The sequence below is a fragment of the Rhynchophorus ferrugineus genome, unplaced genomic scaffold (genome assembly GCF_030347505.1).
Source record: "Rhynchophorus ferrugineus isolate W39M unplaced genomic scaffold, kcgeb_rfMv2 rfM10, whole genome shotgun sequence".
Lineage (NCBI taxonomy): Eukaryota > Metazoa > Arthropoda > Insecta > Coleoptera > Curculionidae > Rhynchophorus > Rhynchophorus ferrugineus.
This window is the reverse complement of record NW_027472589.1, coordinates 6,050,562-6,076,372: the sequence shown is the minus strand read 5'-3', so window position 1 is coordinate 6,076,372 and position 25,811 is coordinate 6,050,562. Positions and strand designations below refer to the sequence as shown.

The following is a 25,811-nucleotide window of genomic DNA, read 5'->3' as shown; positions in this document are numbered from 1 at the left end:
CACCATAAAAAGGTCTACAAAAATGTCCGCGATGGTATATGTTTATCTTTTAGGGATAACCCACATTAACCATTTTTATTGTTTACTTTTTACGTGAGAAAATGGCTTATTTACGAAGCTATTTTAAGCAATACGGCATTAATCCTTATCGAATTAAGTACCTTTAATACAGTGTGCAATTAATATAGATCAATATGGTTCCTTACAGCATGTAAATTAAACAAATATTTTCGGAGATATTACAAATTTAAAATTTGCGTTTAAAAATGTTTAATGTAATAAAAATTGTATGAATTTAGATATTCCAAAGATAGCAGGAAATCTTCATAGTAAGTATAGGGGAAGAGGAATTGTTTTACTCCAAATTTAATGCGTGCAGGCCAAGGGCAGTAATGAATGAACCAAAAATATTGGATCGATTTTAATCATGTTTTCATTGAGTGACATAGGCATATATATTTTATGCCCGTGCAAAGTCGGAGCGGGCCGCTATGTTTTTATATACAACGTCCATATTTTTTCTGTAGTGTATTTAATTTAGTATCAGCATTGCACCCGTGCGAAGCCGGGGCGGGTCGCTAGTAATTAATAACTGCATCAATAAAAATATAATAATCAGTGTTATAGCGTGTGTATATATATATATATATATATATATATATTTTCTTTTTTTTTCGAACGATCCTCGAAAACCTGCGACACGTGGCAACGCAGGATTTCATTCTTACTCGCACTTCTCGTCATCAGTCGCGCACCTCAGTCCTGTGCGAGCTCTCGTCGAGTCCTACGCCGCGTTTTTTCGTCCTCGTCGCGGACCTCGTTTTCTGAACCGTTTGCCATCGCCAGTTTTCCGTCGTCTATCCGCAATGAACCGCGTTTACCTTTCGCGAGCTTTTTAAACAGCTTCCAGTGACAATAGTGCCGCCGATCACCAGATAGGAACCTTTCAGTGTTGATGAATCCGATCGGATAGAGTGCGCAATTCCCTCCAACCTCGTTGGCGGTCTCGAGCTGTGCTCGTGTTGGAAAACAAACCGGCTAGGTCGGTCCGGTGTGCAACGTTGCCGTTACGTCTCGTTTTTCCATGGTGCATCCCCGTCTCTATGTTGTCGCAGGTGTTGCTCAGCCCGCAGAGGGGTCAAGGTTCGTCCAATGAATACCCGAGCACGTCGGACTATCGCGGTAGTGGTAGTGGCGCGTCTTATTTTCAACAGAAACCACCCGTAGCTACTACGGCTACGATGTCTCAAGGACGTAATGTAGGGCACCATCAGGATATGCGGCAGACCGGCCACGGGATGGCCCAGCATCATTGGTATACCCCGCCTCAGACGGCTTACAGCTACAACGCTCCAAGGTGGGTTGTTTTCTGGCATCATCGAGTCAACCAGGGAGTAGTTCGTATTTTTATAATAACAGGTCCATTCAAAAGTCTCCGGCCTACAATAATTAAACACATTTTGTTGGCAAAATTAGTTTTTTTATTCAACATAATTCCCTTTTAAGGTGATACAGTGATTATAGCGACCCTCCAACTTTTCGATACCATTTTTGTAGTACGATTTGTCCTTTGCTTCAAAATAACGAAAATTTCTTCCCAACGAGCTTTCTTTTCAGATCTGAGAACAGGAAATAGTCGCTGGTGGCCAAATCTGCAAAATACGGTGGATGAGAAAACAATTCGAAGCCTAACTCATAGATTTCTGCCATCGTTTTCACTGACTTGTGACACGGTGCATTGTCTTGGTGAAACAGCACTTTATTTTTCTTCAAATACGGCCGTTTTTCAGCGATTTCGTCCTTCAAACGGTCCAATAACGCTATATAATAGTCACTGTTGATGGTCCTTCTTTTTTCAAGATGGTTAATGAAAATGATTCCATGCGCATCCCAAAATACGGACGCCATAACCTTTCCAGGCGACTTTTGCGTTTTCCCACGTGGGTTCACCGTGTGCAGTCCACTCGGATGACTGTCGATTGGACTTTGGAGTGAAATGATGGAGGAATGTTTCATATATCGAAGAAAAAACTCGGGTTTATTGCGCTTGATCATCTTCAAACACTGCTCCGAGTCATCAACTCGTCGTTGTTTTTGGTCAATAGTGAGCTCGCGCGGCACCCACTTTGCACAGAGTTTTCTCATACCCAAATATTCGTGAATGATATGATGTACACGTTCAGTTAATATATTTAGAGTGTCTGCTATTTAATTCAATTTCAATTTACGGTCATTCAAAATCATTTTGTCATCACTGCCTTCGGTGTTCATTTCACCACGTCTAAACTTAGCATACCAATTCTTGATGGTTGATTTTCCTGCGGCAGTGTCTCGGCATCAAGTCAAGTTTTTGCTTCAACTGTATTTTTTCCCTTCAAAAAGCGATATTTTATCAACTCCCGAAATTCCTTTTTATCCATTTTTTTTCACAATAACAAAAGTTGCTTCACTCAAAATCCTATAATTCACAAACAAATAATCCGACAACTGTCAAAATTATACACGCATCTTTTGAGGCTCAGGGCTAACTATAAAACATATGGATTTAATTCTAGTAGAGCCATCTATGTGTCAGGCCATGGACTTTTCAATTGATTTGTTAAATGAATCTTATATCTTTATATTTACACTTCTATAAAGGCACCGAAATCATTAAAAAGATAGTACTAGTCACATGGAGACAGGTCAGGGTTATGTAAAGGAAACGTTATAATTTCCAAACAACTTCCAGTTACGTATGATTTAACATTGGAAGTGATGGTACACAAATCTGGAACCTTGGATAACCTGCTTGGAACTATCTCAAAGTATTTTTATATAATTTTGAGTTTTTCGGATAACTGATACGTCTTTTAAGGTCAGTATATGTGGTATCAATCAAGAGGAGTGATAATCAGAAGGAATAGTATCTGGTAAATATGGCAGATTACCTATATAATTGTTATCCTATTGTAACTCGCTTTCAACAATGTAACAAGCGAAGTAAAAGTGATTTCAAATTGTGTTTTATTGGATAATAATTCGACAATCATCATTGTAAATCGAAGCTCCTGCATCATCAAAAGCCTCTTTGATCTTCTACACTTTCTGTGAGTGGATCTCTCTGATATTTACAACACAAAATCTATCAATAATTGGACAAAAAATGATTTGTTTGTTCAAACTCCTTAAAAATAACAGTTAAGAACAACAGTTAAAGCCGAATATCAGAGCAACATAGATAGCAATAAAGATATGTAAGAACGCATAAACTGTGGCCTTGCTCTTGTCACACATCACCAACTTAGATATATTTTTTTAAATCTTAAGTAATGTTCAGATCTATAAAACAAAACAAAAAACACAAAGGTTTATAAAAATTATATTACCATTCGATTCAACGTGAAATGATTTAAAATATGTGCAACTTTCATTAGGTTGTGATGTTTCTCTTAAAAAATGACAGCATAAAACTTGAAAATGGCCGTTTTCAGCATGAAGAACAATATATGCAATAATTAAACAATTATGACTGACAAAATCTAATCAAATTTTATTTTAACTTTTATCTTTTTCCATCAACTTTTGTTGTCTACACTTTTGTTATTAGCATCTTGCCAAGAGTGGCCCAATGTTCCAATTTGAAATATCCATGTCTTTTAAAAAGTTGTATTCTTTTAAAGCATTGTCTGGAAGACTCATTAGACGTTATCTTTACACGCCATTTAGATCCTGTTTATTAACAGTGTATGAGGGGATGGCTTACATTACATAAACAGCGGCATATCCCTACATTTTCTATGTATACTTCGGAACTAACTTATTGTGCAAGCTAATATTTAATAGTACCAGTACTTACCACTCTAACGCATTTCATTATCAAGAAGGGACCCCCATTACCATTCCTGTTCCGAGTAACTGATTAAAGACAAATTGGGACTAGCTATTTATTGGTTTCTGCATTTTCAATCAGACTAATCACGAATATTAAGTAGCGTTTTGAAATGTATATCAAAACAGACAAAATATATACATATATATTAAATTTTTAATAATTTTCAGTGAATGAACATGAGAAAAAATCTCTAATTTTCAGATCGTGTATATGGAAAAAGTGACAATTTACTTTTAATTTTTGGATAAAGATAAAACTATCAAAATATAGGTACTTTGAGGTGAATGAAATGAAAATCCAGGTTAAGTTGCTATATGATTTATATTTTTTTAAATACCTGACATAAATAGAAATCCAATAATTTTTTGAAATAACAGTAAAACATTTTGACAATGACAAAGTCCTGCAAAGTTTCGTATCAGCTGGTATGCAAGACTCACATAAGGAGCAAAACAAGCGATCAAAACATATAACTTATTTTATTGCTCTCTCCTTTAATTGGCTATAAACATTACCAGAAATCCTTCAAAACACAAAAACAATTACTTTATTGACCAAGTCCGAAACATCTAATTTTGTATTCTCCAGTTCGATCGATTAAGCAATCATATCTGATTGCTCCTTAACACATCCTTAAAGAAATGTGATCATCATCCGAAGTGGTTTTAATGGTTTTTATAGGTCTGTGACGGAACCGTGTAGCGAAATATCAAACAAACAAATACCAGTTGTTTTTGACAAGAAGCGCGAAGGAAAAAAACATTATTGGCTATTCCGAAATTGCCAATAGAAATGCAAATGACGCGACACAGTCGGTTGTATCAATGCCACCACCTGCTTTGAAAATAAAATTACTTTTATTATCAGTTGCCATCTGGTTTAAAAATAAATCAAGTTGCAATTTTTATCTATTGTTTTATACAAGATGTTTTAGAGATTTCGATTTAATCTATTATTTATTTATTTGGTATATATTTGAGAAACATTAAGCCACTTTTACATTGACAACTCTGACTTATATTCGTTTATAACCATTGCAGAATATTTTTGTGTTTTTAGTTATACCCATATTGTAAATTAACAGTAATAAGCTAATTTTTTATCCTAAGTCGTTACGGATTTCAAATTACAAAGTACTTATTCGACGATAGACACTTTGGGCTTAACATCTATGTCACTATTTTTATTATACACGAGATTTACTATTAACTTCACTGATCTAGATCAAATGGTTCCACTCCCTTTAATCTCCTGACTAAACCATCATTATCTAGCGGCTGGGGAACCTCACCTTGATGTGCTGAAGGAGCTTCTGTCCATGCCTTTGGTCATGGTCCCAGAAAACGTAATCGACAAGACCAGATACAGATTATTGCAGTAGCTTATTTTGGGATCTTTATATAATATTTCCATTGCTTTGGCTGGTACAACCCCAGAGTTGACCACTATAAGTCAACTCCGATTTCAAGACTAGTAGGTAACGTAAAAACTTATTATATAGTGACTTCAACTTAGTTTTTCACATTTTTTGTTAACATGTGGCTTCCAACTTAAGTGAGTTTAACATCAAGGGTCATGCCAAGATATTTCCATTCCATACGGGACTACTTACGGGTTTTTGAGCTTGATTCTTTTGTTGGTTAAATCAATATAGACTGATTTATTTTGATGTCCCATTTTTCTGTCCAGATTTCAGGAATAGTTATTTATAATTGTTCGGTCGATTACTAAGTATTACTATCTCCATTGGCTAGAATTACAGTGTTCTATGTAAAGGTAGGAAGAACATTTCCATTGAATGTAGGCAAGTCCCGAGTATACAGCGGATAAACGACTGGTCCCAATACATTTATCTCTGGCACACCTGTTTGTATTTTCCTCAAGTAAAAATAGGCATCTGCTTGTTTGTCTTAAATGTTTAAATCTTGATCAGGAAGAAGTATTTTAATCTTATGCTTTAAACCTTCATGCGAAACTTTATCGAAAGCTTGAGTTACATTTTAAAATACTTTTCATATTTAAAATAATTTACAGGACAAATTTTTATTTTTTTCTAGTGGTTTTTCTGTGACGTCGGTGATTCTGTAAACCTAATCAGTCTTGGGATGTTGTTCTCTGAAACCAAATTGGTTTTATCCTTTCGAATAGAAGTTTTTCAAATTCTTCGGATATTGTCGGCAATAGTGATATTAGTCGGTATGACGTTGTTTCATCATACATACCGAATATTAGAAAATATATCATAATTTTATTGTTGTTAATAATTGATTGTTAAATAATATATTTCATTTATTACGGTTATCTGATGTTTTTACTTAAAATTTAATAATGCAAACGTAAAGGATTAAGATTAATGAAACACAGCCTGTGGGATGTCCCAAATAAACACACATTTTACAACTATTCCTTTATTTTCTGACTTGCATAAGTACGGGTTAGTTCATTAAATTATTGGGCTAGTTTAGATGCTACGGTCCCAAATGTCGTCAACAATTAATATTATTATAACTGTAGTATTTCGTTAGGAATTTAGATGATTTTATATATATATATATATATATATATATATATATATATATATATATGTATGTATTTTAAAGCCTCCTTTTACCAACTTATGGTAATGGGTTTATCTGGACTGGACCTACAGTTTAACGTGGGTCTTAACCAACATCCCAGAAGACATCCGGTCTTACCCAGCCTGGTTACTGGCGTGACTGGGATAATTTTCCTTGTCGGATTTTACACTCTTTCCTAGAACATTCACAAATTTTAAACAATCACAAACATAAATTTACGACCATGTCCCAGCAGGATTCGAACCCGCGATCATCGCAACAGTAGGAGGACCGTCCCATCGCCTTTACCACTGCGCCACCAAGCCGGCTTACATGAAATTGGAAGTGTTAGGTCCTCGCATGTATTTTGATCAGCGATATCTATTGGTGAAATGTGAAATATCAATATAAATAACCTGTTAAATTCTATGATTTTTGACATTTTCTATCCAAAATAATGATTTTCCATTTATTATTATTAATTTATTCACAGTATTCATTACTTTTGTTGTTCAAGCACACTTAGAAATCCATAATCATGCTGCTTCGTCGTATTCTAATATTCCGGTTTTGGTTTCAGAGATTTTATTTTTTTTTTAATTAATTGAGTGACTTATTGTTGCAAAACAATCATCCTCCTGTTTGACAGTCTCGTCACATGTTACAATAGTTGTAAAGGATGCACTGTTACAGCTTGAGTGGTATGGTCTGCCGCACCCAGCATTCTCGCTAGACATAACGCTTTCTGATAACGACTGCCTGGATTGGATGGCATATGACAATGTTGCGAGAAAGATATGATATTATACCAGTATTTCTCAATAAATGCCATTTTAAAATGAAACGATGATCAGAATAAATGCAAGCATTGATGATGTTTACATATTAGATGTAAAAGTAGGTAAAATTAGAAGACCACAGAAAATTAACAAGTTTATAGAAAGTACTGAGCAGTAATACATTGAACACATACTTTATAGACAATAAAGAAATAATAAAAACTATATTAAATTTTAATTAAACTATTTAACGCATATTAATGGGTTTAAAAAATAATGACGGGAAGCCATAACTTACAAACACCATGAATCCTAGCGGCAATACAGGAATTAGAGAAATATTAGTGTATCTGCAAAGAAGAAAGCCTGCAAAATAATTTTATAAGTAATAAAGAGCGATTGATGAGTCAGAGGGAGTTCAGAAGCCATGTTTTCTGAGTTGTGGGGGCGAGTTGTTTGTTTTGTAAATGGGGTATTTGTTTCACACATTTTTGTATACAGGTGGTTCAAAAGTTTACAGTAATAATCTGAATTTATTGTTTTGCCAGTAAACCAGATAAAAATACTTTTTGCACCCCAAAAAGACCGGCTCTAACACTTTTCTTGGTCGATTTCTTATCATACACTCTTTGGAACCGAAGATGTTAGTCTATCCTCTTGTTTTGTTTTAGGATTGTGGAGGATGACTCACAAAATCATTATAATTGTTTTAAAATTAACATCCATATTCGTTTATATTGCATTGATAGCAAATACAGCATCATTTATGATATGTTTTTGATAGTAATTACGAAAAATATATAACTTAATTTTAGAAAGTCTAAAGTATAGTTACAATACATACAGCAACCATTTTATATTTCTATACTGTTTTGTTAAGTGCACGAATGAAGGTTAAACAAATTACCATTGAAAAGAACAATGTGCGCTATGCTAAGCAGGAATTATTTAATATTTACCGAATGTCATCTAGAACTAGAACGCCTGAATGTCAATGGAAATGGCTCCGCTGATAATGACTTGTAAATTAAATTATCCAAGTGAAATCGAAGATTGCTGTGATCGTATTTCGAAAGGAGTTTCTCTCTGTCAGCCAATAACATACCATACGTCACAGGGTTAAGATTTATTGTTTATTGCTCTCGACATCAGGACTTGTTGCCGACTATTCGTCCCAAACTGACTAAGATACACGTTTTTTGTTTTCGAACATATGTTATAGGAGTTGTCTTATATGTATGGTATGTATGGAGTGGACGATGGGTTGGATAAAAAGTAATTTCAGGTTTCTTGTGTTTTTCAACTTTGCCTTCTGCCACTTTTTTTGAAACCAGATTTCCACCATTAAGAGAGAACTGAGCAAATGGTAGTCAGATGGGCACAATTATAGGGTGTATGCGTCGACACTTTTCAGCCAATATCTCTCAATTGTTACTGAGTTACCTTTGTCATGGTGGAAGACAACGCCCTTTCTAGAGATCCAAATTATCTCTATGTGTAGGAATATTCGTCTGGACGGTCGGAATGTGCGGCTGTCCGAACACTCACTACTATTTTGTAGAAGGAATTCACACGAGAACTGAAAATACTGGTTGAATAAAACTTGTTTATTGCGATATTAGGTGATACATGTTGTCGACAGGAGAATTGACATGATAATAGGTTAAGTTAGAGGAAGTGCGGTAGCGCTGTGGAAGTGTAGAGTTACAAGGGGATAGAAAAAAGAAAGTCGTCGTGGTGGTCTTTTAAATCCGGGAACCGCATGGTACACCATGGTTCATAACCTTTGAACTTGGTGTAGGTGAATACATGGAGACCTAAAAAAATACATGGTGGCCTAAAGGTTGTAGCGGTCTCTACATCACTCCTAATGGAGCTGCCGTGGAACGTACTTTTATGTGGTGCAGGTTCACCCGCAATCACGCAATGAATCGCCCAGGGACTGCTTATGAGATGGGGATCCCAACCTGAGCGAGGAGTTTTACGGGATCAGCTGCCATCGAAGTTGTAGCAGGACGTCGTTCGTCTTGGGGCGTTCCGATTTATTTGAGGGTACCTTTAAGTGTGGTGCCTTCCGTGTCTTGTTTCGTGATGCGAGTGTATTCATATGCTGATGTTATGCATGATGGGCTTCTGTGGTTTTCGGCCATCGGGCTAGTCTCGTGGGATAACGTCGACCATGTGATGTTGATGGGTCCCATTCCTTGTGCTATCCTTCCATGCACGTGTCAAGCACCTGTCAAGTGGCTTATGTTGAGCTGGTTTACCTGTTAGGCACTTCGATTACGTCGAAATGAAACAGTTGTGTGTACATTATGTGACCGTTATTTATTGATGTAATATAAAATGTGGAAAATACTAATTAGATAAAACGGATGGCAGCGGTGTTACCTGGTGACGAGGTTTCGGCACGTCTGAACCAAACGATGGTCGGTTACTGAATGATCGAAAGTACCCTTTAATAACATCCCATATAAACGTCTCACCATTGCCAGATAATCGTTATCATTTCGTAGTTGGCACTGTTTATAGATAGTTATTCCACGATGTAAAATTCGACATGCCTCAAGGTCGTTACATTTGAATATCCAAAATTTAGCTAATTTTCGTGATCAATAGAAATGGACGATCATCCATCGATGCGTTGTGATTACGTAGTACTTTTTATCGCGTAGTACTTTCTATTTTAGTACTACAATCTTGCAAAATCATTTGTTCGCGTATCTTCGGATTTGAATGACGGTTTTTCTTGAGGACCTTGATTGAAAGGCTTCTATTAGAACATACTGTAAATTCCATGATGATTATATTGGGTTTAAACTTGTTAATTCCTCATATTTAATCTTAAACCGGTTCTGAAACATTGAGAAATAAGTTAATAATCAGGAAACGCTTAAGCAAGTTGACACACAATTAAAATAAACGCCTAGTGCCGAAACTTTAATGTGATATAATATTTTACGTCATTTATTATCGATTTCAAATAATTATTCTTGGTGGGTTTGTAAAAGTTAATAGCAATGCTGATTCTTTAATAAAATAACAAACCTATAAAGGAACTTTTATTGAGTGAAGTTTTATTTTAAAAATAAGTATGTTTCGTGGTCATATAAGTCGTATATATAACCGGATATTGATGTCTCAATCTTATTCTCGTGACAAGACTAAACCTTGATCAACTTAGTAATTAGATAGACAGTATCACTCACATAATTAGCGAGTAATGTAACAAGACGCATATGTTTTAAATATTTACCATATGTATGACATTGTAACAACTGAACTGTCATCACAATAACGTCCGTCTTGTTTTCATTTTCTCTATCCATAACATCCGTTATCTGTTGACCAGATTATTATAACCATTTTATCAGTATTGTTACGTATTTAAATCATATTAATTAAATGTAGCGTTTCTCTTAATGGAATAAACGTAAATATTCATTTAAAGTGAATTTATCATAATATTATTACAACATAGGATTTGAAACTGTAAACAGCATGTGATTAAGCAATCAAATCCGTACAGATTCTCACGGATTCTGCAATTAACAGCATATCTTCATTCAGTTTACTATCAAGAATTGGGACTCTTAAATATATAGCAGTCGATCTGCACCATAATAATGATATAAGTGATACACATTGTCTTAGTTCCTTTGTGATTAATTATGGTGGTTTATAACTAATTAATCATATAGTTGGTATTGTTTCTTTTGTGCAATATGTTTGATGTGTTTGACAATCGATTAATTAATCGTCAATTGAAAAGTCCCCGACCTACCATAGTAAAACATATTTTTTGGTACAATTAGTTTTTTTTATTCAACATAATTCCCTTCAAGGGTGATGTACTGATTATAACGATCCTCCACCTTTTCTATACCATTTTTATAGTACGATTTGTCCTTTGCTTCAAAATGGGCTTCAGTTTCGGCGATCATTTCTTCATTCGACGAAAATTTCTTCCCAGCGAGCATTCTTTTGAGATCTGAAAACAGGAAATAGTCGCTGGGGGCCAGATCAGGAGAATACGGCGGATGAGGAAGCAATTCGAAGCCCAATTCATGTATTTTTGCCATCGTTTTCACTGACTTGTAACACGGTGCATTGTCTTCGTGAAGCAGCACTTTCTTTTTCTTGAAATGCGGTCGTTTTTGGGCGATTTCGTCCTACAAACGATCCAATAACGCTATGTAATAGTCGATGTTGATGGTCCTTCCTTTTTTAAGGTAGTCAATGAAAATTATTCCATGCGTATCCCAAAATACAGACGGCATAAACTTGCCAGCCGACTGCTGCGTTTTCCCACGCTTTGGAGCGGATTCATCGTGTGCAGTCTACTCGAATGACTGTCGATTGGACTTCGGAGTGAAATAATGGAGCCATGTTTTATCAATTTTCACATATCGACGCAAAAACTCGGGTTTATTATGCTTGATCATCTTCAAACACTGCTCAGAATCATCAACTCGTCGTTGTTTTTGGTCAAAAGTGAGCTCGCGCGGCACCCACTTTGCACAGACCTTTCTCATAATACCCAAATATTCGTGAATAATATGATGTACACGTTCAGTTGATATCTTTAAAGTGTCTGCTATTCATACAGTTCCAATTTAGGGCCATTCAAAATCATTTTGTGAATTTTTTAAATGTTTTCTTCGGTAACAACCTCTTTTGGGCGTCCACTGCGTTCACCGTCTTCGGTGCTCATTTCACCACGTCTAAACTTAGCATACCAATCCTTGATGGTTGATTTTTCTGGGGCAGTGTCCGGAAACTCGTGAAAAAAAAAACTAAATTAGTGTGATAAACCCATTTTAATATATCATGGTCCCTAGGATCCTTCCTACATTGTTGTCTTTGATCTTCACTCACACTATTCAAGAATATAGTCAAGATGTTTGTTCAGTAAATGAGTTATAAAACTCATTTCAGACAACTAGGAGCCTATCAACTTGTCTGTCATGCCTATCATCACTTTTTTATTATTTATTTTATAAATTGTTGGTAGAAACTTCCAGCTAACCTACAGTTTGTTTTTACGATGACTTACAGGAGTTAATAACAGAAGTTATTCAAATATCTTAGATATTATTAGCAGTTCCAGGTTTAGGGATCATGATAATTTCAGCCATCCTTCAAACTTGTGGGACCTGTTTTAGTCGAAGTTTTCTCTAGATTAATGTTAACTTTGATTACTTATTTTGGCATCATCATTGATTTTGTACATTCTATGGCCAGCTAAGTATAAATTCCGTTTGGTTTGAAAGTTGTTCTAAATGGTCAGCAAATGCTTTCGCTTTTTGTCGATTGTTTCATTCCCAATTTCCACGTACGTCTCTTATAGGTGGAGTGTGTCTAGTCATGAATGTTTTAGATATTGGATGGCTTTCCAGAGTGATTAATCTGTTTCCTTGTCATATATTATATTTCTCAGTTATTTATGCATTTGCTTTTAATTGTCAATATTACCCTTTTCAACCTTTAGGTTATAATGTTTAAAATATTTTAATTTCAGGATATTGTTAAGTTAATCTCAACTTCTTTAAATGTTATTCAAATCTCTATGTCTTTTGTACTCATCATTGTTCCGGAGTTGGAACATGAAAAAGTTGGTGAGTTTTATAATTCCCTTTCTTGGTAGTTTTAGTTGCAATTGCCCTGTTATTATGTGGTGCCTGAGAGCCTGGCGATTTCTTTAGATTAATGTTAACTTTGATTACTTATTTTGGCGTCATCATTGATTTTTTACATTCTATGGCCAGCTAAGTATCAATTCCGTTTGGTTTGAAAGTTGTTCTAGATGGTCAACAAATGCTTTCGCTTTTTGTCGATTGTTTTATTCCCAATTTCCACGTACGTCTCGTATAGGTGGAGTGTTTAGTCATGATTGTTTTAGATATTGAGTGGCTTTTAAGAGTGAATTATCTGTTTCCTTGTCATATGTTATATTTCTCAGCTAGTTATTTATGAATTTGCTTTTAATTTTCAATATTACCCTTTTCAACCTTTAGGTTATATTGTTTAAAATATTTCAATTTCGGGATATTGTTAAGTTAATCCCAACTCCTTTAAATGTTATTCAAACCTCTATATCTTTTGTACTCATCATTGTTCCGGAGTTGGAACATCAACCTACGATTATCAGGTTTATAAATAGAAGCGTTAGTTAAAATTATTGAAAAAGCTGGTCATATATTAGCTATTAAAAAGTTCCAGTAATTTTTCATACCTGACAATATTTCATGTTGACCCACCACGGTTATCATTCAAGAGTCGTAACAATATGGCTTATTGTTTATGCGTCCTTTGTAATGGTCTTAGGCTGTGGTATAAATACATGGTGATGAATAAACAATTTACCGATAACTATTGTTCATTCATTGAAAGTACTTAGCGGGCATAGTTCACCTTTTTACTCACTACTTATATTATAATGGGACTCTTGATGTCAGTTTTGTTGTGAAGTAAAAGAAAACTGCATCTAAGCAAATGACATTTTTACAAATTCTAAAGCCGAATAACATCATATAATTAAAATAAAATAACTGTCGGAAATGTATTAGGCCTCTTTATGTGGGTCATGGTAAAACTGCACTATAATAATATTAATTTCAGATACAAAATATGTTTTAGTGAATCAATTTGAACCAGCACAGTCCTCATTAACTCATCAAATATTCAATTAATGGATCTTGAATCATTACTGGCGACTCAGGGATTTTAATAGCCACGCCACATAATGAATAAACATCACCTTAGGGATTAAAATTCGTAGTTTACAAGAGTATTATAGCTGTCTTCTGTTTTTATTTTTTAACATATTTAATTTATAAAACTTTGATCCATTGATCTCACATATTTGATGTTGATTAATATTCTCTCATTATCATGAACAAGCAATTAGTGAACGATTGTTCATTCATTGTACAGTTTGTCATAATGTTCGGCTCTGTGTCAGCTGCACCATTACAAAATAAATTAGTTCTTTATTGGGCTTAAATATAATATTATTAAATTCTGTTGTTAATGTCTGTCATTAATAAAAAATAAAGAAATCAACATTTCGTTCTCTTCTATGGGTCATGGTCAAACTGCATAATATGTCATAATAATCCTTCGCCATTTTAAAATAATTTTTAATGTATATTGCATTATTTTCTAATAAAAGTCAATAGTTCATTATAAAGTGTTGTTGTGTTTATTGTTTAAAATTGATAAATATTTTCGTATTATGATAAATCAGCAATTTATATACTATACATATTTCGAACGCTTAAAGATAGATATATGTAGTTATATAACAAGCAAAAAACGATTAATAATCAAATCTTCATTCATTGCTATTACACTTTCGTGTCCTAGTTAGTTCGACGATGTTCTAACAATGAATGAATAAGTTTTCTTCGTTATTTCTCTTAGTTTAGTGTGTTGAATGTTAAAATCGGTCATGGTCCAACTGCACCATTTCCAAACTATTTGAAAAATTTGACGAGATAAACTCGTTTTAAATCCTTTCCCTGAAAAACTAATAGCCCGTTATATGGTATGCAGCGTCGCTTGGTTAGTTTTCTCGGGCATATGCATCATAAATTTTTTAACCGAGTGCTTGTGGTTGAATAATAAAAAGTTTATTAAACCCAATCAAAAAACCTCTCGTTATAAATTCGGATTTTCGAATAATAACGTTGTTTTTTTGTTACCTGGAAGGATGGTAATTAATGAACGTTCCTGCTAACTGTTCCGGCAACACGCATATATGGGTATAGTTCAAATTCTGATACAGTGAACTTTGTTGTTGTTTTTTTTATGACGAAGAAAGAGAACATATAATACGAGGGTGATTCTGGAAGTTCTCGACTTGATAAATAAAGGATAGTCGATTCTGATTCTAACAGTAATTAATAGTTTGAGATAGGCCTGAAGTTATAAAAATCTACTGAAGAAGTTGAAGGTCGAATTTGTGGAGAATTGGGGTTTTGTTTCCCTTATGATTAATTTATATCAATTAATATTTCATCAATTTGTGCAGTGGACAACAAATATTTCTGATATTTAATTAATATATTTCATATTATCAATTTAAATCGAAATAAACAAGTATTTATTCAACCGGAGTTTTCAGTGCAACTTCCTTCTACAAAATCGTAGTGACTGTTCGGACAAACAATCGCATCGACAGTCACACATTCCAACCGACCGATCAGACGAATATCGCACAAGGTGTTCAGGATGGCCAGTATAATTTTTCATTGAAACACTTTGAACTAGAAATAAGTTTCTTTAAATAACCTTTCGTAAAGTAGCTTTCAGTCAAATAGGGAGTTAATTTTCTTGATAATAGGTATAATACAATCGCCCGAGTTTCATCTGTTTTGTTGGTTACGAATAGACTAATGCACATGTAGCTGTTAGTGTTTAAACAGGGCTATCGTTTACAAGAGAACTCTTTGAATGTTTTTCCTATATGATAAATTAGCCAGGCAGATGTTGTACAACAATAGAGCCAGGAGTATTCCCGAATTAGAGATAACAAAATCAATTCAGATTGATTTTTTTTTAACATTGTTCGGCAATTGCAGACAATTATTTTCTTCCAATTCTCCTCTATCGGGAACTTTCCGGACGTTCAAGGATGCCGGGCCCATACTTCCAACAATACCCCATGATTATAAGGTCCATTAGTGTGATCCATGCCTTTTTTAAAGGTCGTTCATTATCGGATATTTTTTTCGCAGGCCTATTAATTTCATTCCGCGTCCGATTGGTAAGCCCCGAAAACCCTTGCCAAAGTCCACGCCTGGATCGTGTCTCGGAATCAATTCGCCCTTAATGATCCCTAAGTGACTGTTATTATTTCTTCCTCCGTCGTCGTTTACCCTCCCGCGTGCCCCGTCCCCTCCCCGTCTGTTCGGTAACATCATTTTTCTTATTCGGCTTTTTCGCGAGTTCCTGTATTTCGAGAAGTACAATAATAAAAATGGGTAATCAATTGCGAGGGGGATGGGAGAATTCGGCTTTGCTTTCTAATAAAATTATGGGACATTATATGAACAATTCTAATAATATTTAACATCCGTCATGCTCAGACGTAGCTTTTTATTGAAATTCTGTGTTATAATTTACTAATACCAATCAGATCTGTAGTAGATGGTAGTTCAAGATTTTACACTACTGTTTTCATTTTTAATTTTGTAGTTGCTAGAAATACGAAGTCGTGAATTGCATTAGTTTATCCTTCATAATTCTTGCAACGCTTTTACATTTATTACTTGCTATAACAGGTAAATTGAAAATTCCCCGGCCTACCATAGTAAAACATATTTTTTTGCAATCTTTTTTTATTCAACATAATTACCATCAAGGGTGATACACACTGATTATAGTGGCCCTCCAACGTTTCGATACCATTTTTGTAGTACCATTTTTCCTTTGCTTCAAAATAGGCCTCAGATTCCGCGATCACCTCTTCATTTGACGAAAATTTCTTCTCAGCGAGCATTCTTTTGAGATCTGGGAACAGGAAATAGTCGCTGGGGGGCAGATCTGGAGAATACGGTGGATGAGGAAGCAATTCGAAGCCCAACTCGTGGATTTTTGCCATCGTTTTTAGTGACTTGTGACACGATGCATTGTCTTCGTGAAGCAGCACTTTTTTTTTCTTCAAATGCGGCCGTTTTTCGGCGATTTCGTCTTTCAAGCGGTTCAATAACGCTCTAGTAATCGTCGCTCTTCATGGTCCTTCCTTTTTTAAGGTAGTCCATGAAAATTATTCCATGCGCATCCCAAAATACAGACGCCATAACCTTGCTAGCCGACTGCCACACTTTGGAACGGATTCATAGAGTGCAGTCCACGCGGATGACTGTCGATTGGCCTTCGGAGTGAAATGATGGTACCATGTTTAATCCATTGTCACATATCGACACAAACTCGGTTTATTACGTTTGATCATCTTCAAACACTGCTCCGAATCATCGATTCGTCGTTGTTTTTGATCAAAAGTGAGCTCTCGGGGCACCCACTTTGCACAGAGCTTTCTCATACCCTAATATTCGTGAATGATATGATGGGCACGTACATTTCAGTAAGCACAACTTAAATGGCAGTGTACAAAGCAATTTACACTTTGTTAAAGGGATATGATAGAGAAATACAGACAGTAGAAAGGAAATAATAAAGATATAACAAACAAAGAGATATAAAAAAGGGTATAACAAAGATAGACATGATGAGGGGTATAGAAATTAGAAAATACCTCACTAGTGCATTAGTAAAGGTAGAAGAATACATAGAAATGAGAGAACTCACTAGGTGGGGACACTTACGGCGCAGGTAATAAACATGGGAAGAGATGGCGAAGAAGAGAAAAATTAGACGGCTATCTAAGCTAACCTGGAGCATATATGTATCGGAGGAATACTTCAAAAGAGAGGAAGAAGCTTGACGGATGCAAGACGTTTGAGCAGAGACAGAAAAAATGGAAGAAATCTATATATTGAGCAAGAGGGAATAGACAATATACATGATACATAACCGTAACACATAGATAACGCTCGTTTTATTGCATTCACTGCTTCAGTTAATACTAACCTTCAGAAGAAACTGTTAAAATTTCATGATATTATACTGATAAGTTTGTGAGTTATTGTGCTAAGAGTAACACTACTTTCATCTACATCAAAACCAATTTCGTGTTTTAATTTTACATTGCTTCTTGATGATAAAAAATACAGCGAAGCAATGGCTTGAAAAATGTTATAAAGACTCTGCTCCATCAGAAATAACAATAAAACGTTGGTTTGCGGACTTCAAACGTATAGAGACACTCATGGTGCAGATCGCAGTATATTTCCAAATGAGGTGGTAACACCAGAGAACATAAAACAAATCCACAAAATCGTTTCGACGGATCGAAAGTGTTGGTTTTATATTGCACGATGAACGTTTGACTATGAGACAGCTCTGTTCAAAGTGGATGCCGCGTTTGCCCACTGTCGACGAAAAACAAAAAACTTGTTGATGATTCTCAGCAGTGTTTGGCCATGTCTAAACGTAACAAACCGGAATTGTTGCATCGATGTTCCAATGGATGAAACATGGATCCATCACTTCACTCCGGAATCAAACCGATCATCATCTGAGTGGGCAGCAACTGGTGACAGGCCTAGAAAATATATTGTTCTTCAAAAGTATTGAAATGTTAGAGCGGCGCTGGAATGATTGTGTGGCTCTTGGTGGAGATTATGTTGATGAATAAAAAAAAGCATTAACACACCTACCACTATGTGGTACAAAAGGTGTGTTGTTTGCACTTTTCGATATTTAAATGCTGCCTAATAATTTTTTAAAGATTTTCGTCTACATTCAGATAATTTTAAAACCGCAATATATTAAATTCGTCATCATTCGCCATCCGAGGACTTTCACTAGTCATGGTTTTAATAACAGATCCATTATTTTTATGGTGTATCAATTACGAGCGGCAAAAAAGTACATTTATTACCAAGAAGCACTGGCCGGCTACTAAAAAACGGAACGGTTTAGACAAAATCGGCGTATTTCTCTTAAAAACAGATCTCGAACAGAGCGCTTTTAATTTAATCTACGTCGAAATTGGACAGCTTGCGGTCAGATTTTATAGACGAGAGACCAACGCTCCCGAAAAAAGCTCGCAAATTTACGTTAAACTTTCGTATTTATTTTTTTTTCCTCACGTTCACAACGACCACACCGACTAGTTGTAGAGTAATTGAGAGATAACTCTGTAGAATCCTCTGGAGGTCTTCGAATTTTCGCAATATTCAAGATTATATTTATAACGAATTAAACAAATAGTTCAACAGCGATTGTTATTTTTTAGTTGTAAAAAAAGATCGGCAATTTTAGTACCATCTTCTATTGCCTTCTTCATGGTCCTGTCTAGAAATATTTTCTCGATGAAATTGTTGATTTGAGCTCATATGTGCTTCGTGGCTATTCATCAAGGCTTACATTAAATTCATAAAAACTACCTGTGTGAATATTGAATCGTGTGAAAATCCCAAAATATAAAAGACATCCTCTGTGGTCTTATTATCTAGGAATAATTGTATATGAAAATACCAATCTAAGTCTGTTCGAGGTATGCTAATTTCATATATTTATTTTTTTGTAGGCTAAATTAAAGATAGATGGACGCCTATAACAATTAATATATATATATATATATATATATATATATATATATATATATATATATATATATATATATATATATATATATATACATGACACTGAAGTCGCTTTGTAGAATGTTCAACACATTTCATTTTTTAATACATCCAGCACATCATACATCATTTTTTGAACCAGAATCTCTCGTGAATATCAAAGAAACTAGTAGTGGCTAGTGATGCTTAATAATAATGCACAGTATTTTTCACAATTTCATAGTAAAATCCCTCGAAATTAATTCACTGTCTTTTCAAACCGTTAATTAAAATCACATAATCTATCCTATTTGACTAAATATATTTAAATGAAAAATTTTAGTTTATATATATGTTTTTTTTTTGAGTACATGACTTTATCAGTTTAATTTTCGAAATTATTTCAAGGATGTTTCGATAAGATATGTGTGTTTTCTGTCGTGGAGAGTGAGATATTCTCTGTTACTAAACTAACACATATTTAACAAATAAATTCTGGTTAAAATACAATCTTCTCACCTAAAATGTTTTTGTTTTCGAACAGTATTAACTAACTCTCATATAGCAATGATACTTTCACCTACTAAATATAGTTTTTAACATGTTTATTCATATATACAAAGTCCAAGCCAGTTTCATATATGCAGTTAGTGCTTTGGTTTATGTTTTAAATAATTGTTCGTTGTTTATTATTAAATATCATCGACATTATTTCCCAAATTTTTTAAATATGGAAAGAATTTGATGACGTTGCTATTTCAAGCGATATCCGATTAATTAGGTTTCATCGCAATTCTGTAAATTTCATGGCCGTTACCGGGTAAAAAGCTTTATTATCGATTATAGCCCGATTGTCTGATGTCTGATGATATACAATATAATTCCTTATCAGATTTTGTAATACCGTGGTAATTGCGAAACTAATATCGTTAATTAACAAACTAATATCGTTACCGATATCGATACATTCTGTATTAGAAGGAAAGTTAATTAGAAATTTATTAAATATATATTACGTACTTAGTACTTGTTTTACATTGACCAAATCCTTAAGACTTTAGTCCCATATATAATAGGTCAAGACTTTTGGATGATTTTCCTTTCAAATGTTATTCTTTTGATTTATCTTATTCACCAACTGGTTAGCTTTTTTACTTGAACAGTTCGGATGTTCGGAAAAAATACAGAAAAGTACATGTTTTTCCAAAAAAAAAAACTTTTCATTGCATATATTAAAAACAAAACGTTATAAAAAAATCATTGTACTAATTATTGTAATTATTGTACTCCCATCCGATTCAACCTTAAATCTATTACAATTCCTGCAATTTTCATTCACTTATAAGTACCTAAACGGAAATTACAGCAGAAATACTTGAAAATTGCAACCAATATATATCTGATGAAAAAAGCGCCTTAAATGTTTTCCTCCCATATAAACATGAAACTCTCAAAATATATGTATTTTTGGGTAAAAAAAATAAAAATCTGTATTAGATGTCTGTAGGATTCATAATTTTTAAGATACGAGACATCAATAAGAAACCACTGATTTTTTTAAATTCACTTTTCGTTGTATAACTAAAAAACTAAAGGTCAAAACATTATTATACTACCATTCGTTTCAGCTTAAAATTCTTTATGATTCTTGTAATTCTGATTTCTGGTTTCACTAACCTGCGATTATTTGAAAGGAAATGACAGTCTATCAAAAAATCGCAAATTTTCACGACTAACACATAAATTTAAAAGTCCCCGGCCTACCATAGTAAAACCCATTTTTTTTGGCAAAATAGGTTTTTTTATTCAACATAATCCCCTTCAAGCGTGATACACTGATTATAAGGACCCTCCAACTGTTCGTTAATATTTTTGTAGTACGATTTGTCCTTTGCTTCAAAATAGGCCTCAGTTTCGGCGATTACCTCTTCATTCGACGAACATTTATTCCCAGCGAATTTTTTTCACAATAACAATAGTTGCTTCACTCAAAATGCTATAATTCACAAACTAATGATCCGACAGCTGTCAAATTTATACACGCATCTTTTGAGGGTTAAGGCTAAGTAAAAATCATATGGATTTAATTCTAGTAGCGCCATCTATGTGTCAGGACGAGGACTTTTCAATTGAACTGTAAGCGCAACGATTGTAAAACAAAGTATTAATTATATATTCCTTCAGTGATTCGCAGGGTCAAATAATCTAGGTTCTTTATTTGGAAATTTTAAAAATTATTACAGGCCAATTTGGGAAATAAGGGTCCTGATTTCTTATAGTAAAATCAATGGGGTTTTTACCCTAACCTCTTAAAGAATAACCCTATTTATATCGTTTGCAGTACATAAATATAAATGATTGAAGTACTGTAGCAAATAATTTGCCACTTGATGGAAAATGTCTAATTAAACAATAACGAATTCCGCGAACGATGAGAGAGAGAGGGTTTTTTCTCTTATTAGTAGGCTTTCTGAAATTCTAGAAAGAAAGGAATATCTTAAGTTATTTTTAAATGTCTGGTCTGTTAATGTGGCGTCTCTCTGTTCTTTAATTTGCGTTTTGTTACTTTTGAGTATGCCCTTTTTTCGCCTCTGATGTGGGTCTAATGAAATTTATTTTTATGTTAGTTTTAATCTAATAATACTTTTATTTTCAACGTAGCTGCTAATTTGTATTGTTCCTAATTAATGTCTAATCAATTTGATTGATAATTTGTTTCTGTTTTCCTTTTATATTGTTATTAACACTACATATATATATATATATATATATATATATATATATATATATTATTAAATATATATATATATATATATATATATATTAAAATATTTTGTACTTAATAAAAAAAGGGAGTAAATGTTATAATTTAAGACCAGACTAGTTTGCTTTATCTAAAATTTGAAAACCAAAATTTTACATGATTTTTATTTCAAGAATCTAAAAGACAAGGAACTTTTTCAACTTTTAATCTGCTTCTTTGATTTATATGATATAGATTTCTATGAATTAAACTTAACAGTTGTAAACAACACCCTGGACACTTTTTTCCCTGTCATATTATTATTAAATAGCACCGAACACACAATTTTCTGGCTACACTCACTACAGTCATACATTGTTTTTAAGCTGATTGAAATAATATAATCATGTCATCCAAGGAACCTTCTTTTATGACTTCAACCAATTCAAAAAGCTTCTTCCTCGGTGTGTTAAGGATTTTGATATTTATTTTTTAATAGAAAATTGAAAATAGATTAGATTCACCAATATATTTTACTTGATGATAGTCCAAGGTGTAATTGATGTACAACATTGCTCCCACCATTTTTCTCTTTATAGCTTTACTGTCTGTCTGTTTAATTTACGCATCTCACTATCACGTCACACATTTAGGTGATTATCGGGCACATTGAGCTATACTAACACTCTTATGATTCTTCTTCTCTCGTTATGATTCTAAGGACAATGGCAATGGCTATGTTAGGCTTTCTAGCTGTACCCCATAGTTGGTTTGATTGACCATAAGTATTGATTCATATAGTAATTGTTTGTTATCTGATGATAACTTGGATTTGCGCCCGATAAACCATTATATTTAATGTAGTTTAAGGCCAAGTTCTTTTCGTTTAGCAAGTATGTGCTTCTTCCAAGTTAAGCATCGGTCCAGATGCATACCAAGATATTTAGCATCCTCAGCTTGGGGAAGTTTACAATTATTAATATTCACTGGTAGGCATGTTCTTTTACGCAAGGTGAATGTTGATGGGTAGATTTTGTTTCACTTACTTTAACTCGCCATGTCTTCAGCCATAGTTGTATTCATTTGGTGTGTTTGGAGATTCTTTAATGTTGTTGCCGGATCTTTGAGAGGTGCTAGGATGGCTGTACCGTGTGCATATGCTCTCACAGTATTGATTTTTGTGGTCGGCAGATCTGCGAATAGATACACACACTAAAAGACTGCCTTGCGGATAGTTCAGTGAGTTCATCATCGTTTTGTTTTATAGAGAATTGTTTTTGTCATTGTCTATTTGTGAGATAAGATTTTAGTAATTGAAAATGTGGACGAGGGAAGAGTTTCTTTAATTTAACCTGCAACCTTGTATACCATTCAACAAAGCTTGAGATATGTCCAAGAATGCAGTCGATATCAATTGTGTTTACAAGTGACTTTTTTAATAAATGTGGTATAAGAAGTTCTGAAGCTATGACAAAGACTCGTATTTTCTTTTGAAAGAGATATCTAAAATGTCTAAATAAATTCGTAGTTCTTAGTACACCCGTGTTCATTCAGAAGTTAATATTGTTCTTTAACGAATTTTTTCATCGCATTTGTCCAGCGGGCTTACCTCCATGGAGGTTTTAAATATGTTATATCCTCCTATAATATGATTTTATATCGATGTCTTGTGTAATTCCAAAAAAAAAACTCATCTGGGCAACATTTTATATACTGTACAAACACATTTATTACGTTTTTTTTAATTTATATTTTTTCCCGATGTTATTTCATATTTTCTCGTTACATATTAACATAATCGGATTATTCCTATCCTTTCCAACCGATAAAATGCCCACAAAAATATATTCCTAGGCACAATCAAAACAATATCGCGATATTTTCGTCCGAGCCTTGTACCGAAACATCGATTTCCCCAAAGTGCAAAAACGTGTATTGTTATGATTACTATGCAGTAGGCCGTGATGTATGGTAAGCGGCGATTATGCATTCAGCAGTTTAAGACAATGTTTTAAATTTTCGAATAGGCGGCGGATGTGTCATGGAGGCAGCGGCTGAACCGTGACCTTATTAAATCCGAATCTCCATCGGACGGTAGCCTTGAAAATCAATCAGAGGTGTTATTTGCGTCTGGCCTGTTCCGGGTTTCCGAAAACTTCGAGATATTTGCCGGTTCGATTTCGAGAATGTGTTACCTATTCGTCGGATATGCTGGTGATTTAATTTCGGCCTTGTCGGTAATTATTTTTGATTTAATGGAGTGTTGTACTCGAGAAATGTGAACAAATCGATTTTTAAAATATTTTCAAAGCTTAACCCTCCAAGAGTATGCTCTTGTAGGAACGTTCGTCGGGTCGGTCCGAATGTGTGGCTGTCGATGCGGTCGTTTATCGGAACACTCACTACGATTTTGTGGAAGGAATTTTCACGAGAACTAAGAACACTAGTTAAAGAAATACTTTTTTATTTCGACTTAAACGTCATGATGGTCCTTTGTAGCCGGGAACTGCATGCTACCAATCCACCGGCGTTGCCAACCTTTGAACTTGCTGTACGTGAATGCGTGGTGGCCTAAAAGGTCATAGCGGTCGCCACATCACTCTCCTCTCAGTGGAGCTGCCGTGGAACGTACCTCTATATGGTGCAGGTTCCGGAGTACACCCTCAATTACGCTATGAATCGGCTAGGGACTGCTTATGAGATGGGGATCTCAAGCTGAGCGAGGAGTTTTACGGGATCAGCTGCCATCGAAGTTGTAGCAGGACGTCGTTCGTCTTGGGGCGTTCCGATTTATTTGAGGGTACCTTTAAGTGTGATGCCTTAAGTGTCCCGTTTCGTGATGCAAGGGTGTTCATGTATTGATGTTATGGATGATGGGCTTCTGTGGTTTTCGGCCATCGGGCTAGTCTCGTGGGATAACGTCGACCATGTGATGTTGATGGGTTCCATTCCTCGTGCTATCCTTCCGTGCACGTGTCAAGCACCTGTCGAGGTACTTTGATCACGTCAGGGTCACCAATTGTAGGAATGTTCGTCTGATCGATCAGTCGGGATGTGTGGCTGTCGATGCGGTCGTTTATCTGAACACTCACTACGATTTTGTGGAAGGAATTTGCACGAGAACTAAAAACACTGGTTGAACAAATACTTGTTTATTTTGACTTAAACTTGTGGCGACCGCCACGACCCTTTAGGCCACCACCAATTCACCATCAACAACTACAAAGGTTGGCAACGCCGGTGGATTGGTACCATGCAGTTCTGGAGTATAAAAGGCCATCACGACGACGTCTCGCTCTCTTTTCTTATCACCGTCCCCCTGTAACAGTACCACTTCCACAGCGCTACCGTACTTCCTTCACCTTAACCTAATATCCTGTCCATTCTCCCATCGACCACATGTATCAATCGTAAGTTAGAATAAACAACTTTGATTCAACCAGTGTTTTTAGTTCCCGTGCAAATTCCTTCCAAAGATAGTAGTGAGTCTTCTGATAGATAACCGCAGCGGCAGCCACACATTTCGACCGACCGACCGACCCGACGAACATTCCTACAAACTGATACATGTGGTCAACGAGAGACTGGACAGGATATTAGGTTATGTAGAGGTAGTACGGTAGCGCTGTGGAAATGGTACTGTTACAAGGGTATAGAGAAAAA

At 34.9% G+C, this 25,811-nt stretch overlaps 1 protein-coding gene across 8 annotated transcripts in view; it reads left to right on the top strand.

The window, feature by feature from the left end:
- Positions 1 to 25,811, top strand: part of Tcmet (methoprene-tolerant) — a 213,084-nt gene that overhangs the window by 97,072 nt on the left and 90,201 nt on the right. Inside the window, exon 1 of one of the 8 annotated variants that reach the window (XM_076415494.1) lies at positions 634 to 1,357. The exons of the other annotated variants lie outside the window; for them this stretch is intronic. Coding sequence (XP_076271609.1) covers positions 1,104 to 1,357 — 254 coding nt within the window. The 5' untranslated portion in view covers positions 634 to 1,103. Of the gene's footprint in view, positions 1 to 633; positions 1,358 to 25,811 lie in introns of those variants that run through there. 8 annotated transcript variants of the gene reach the window in all.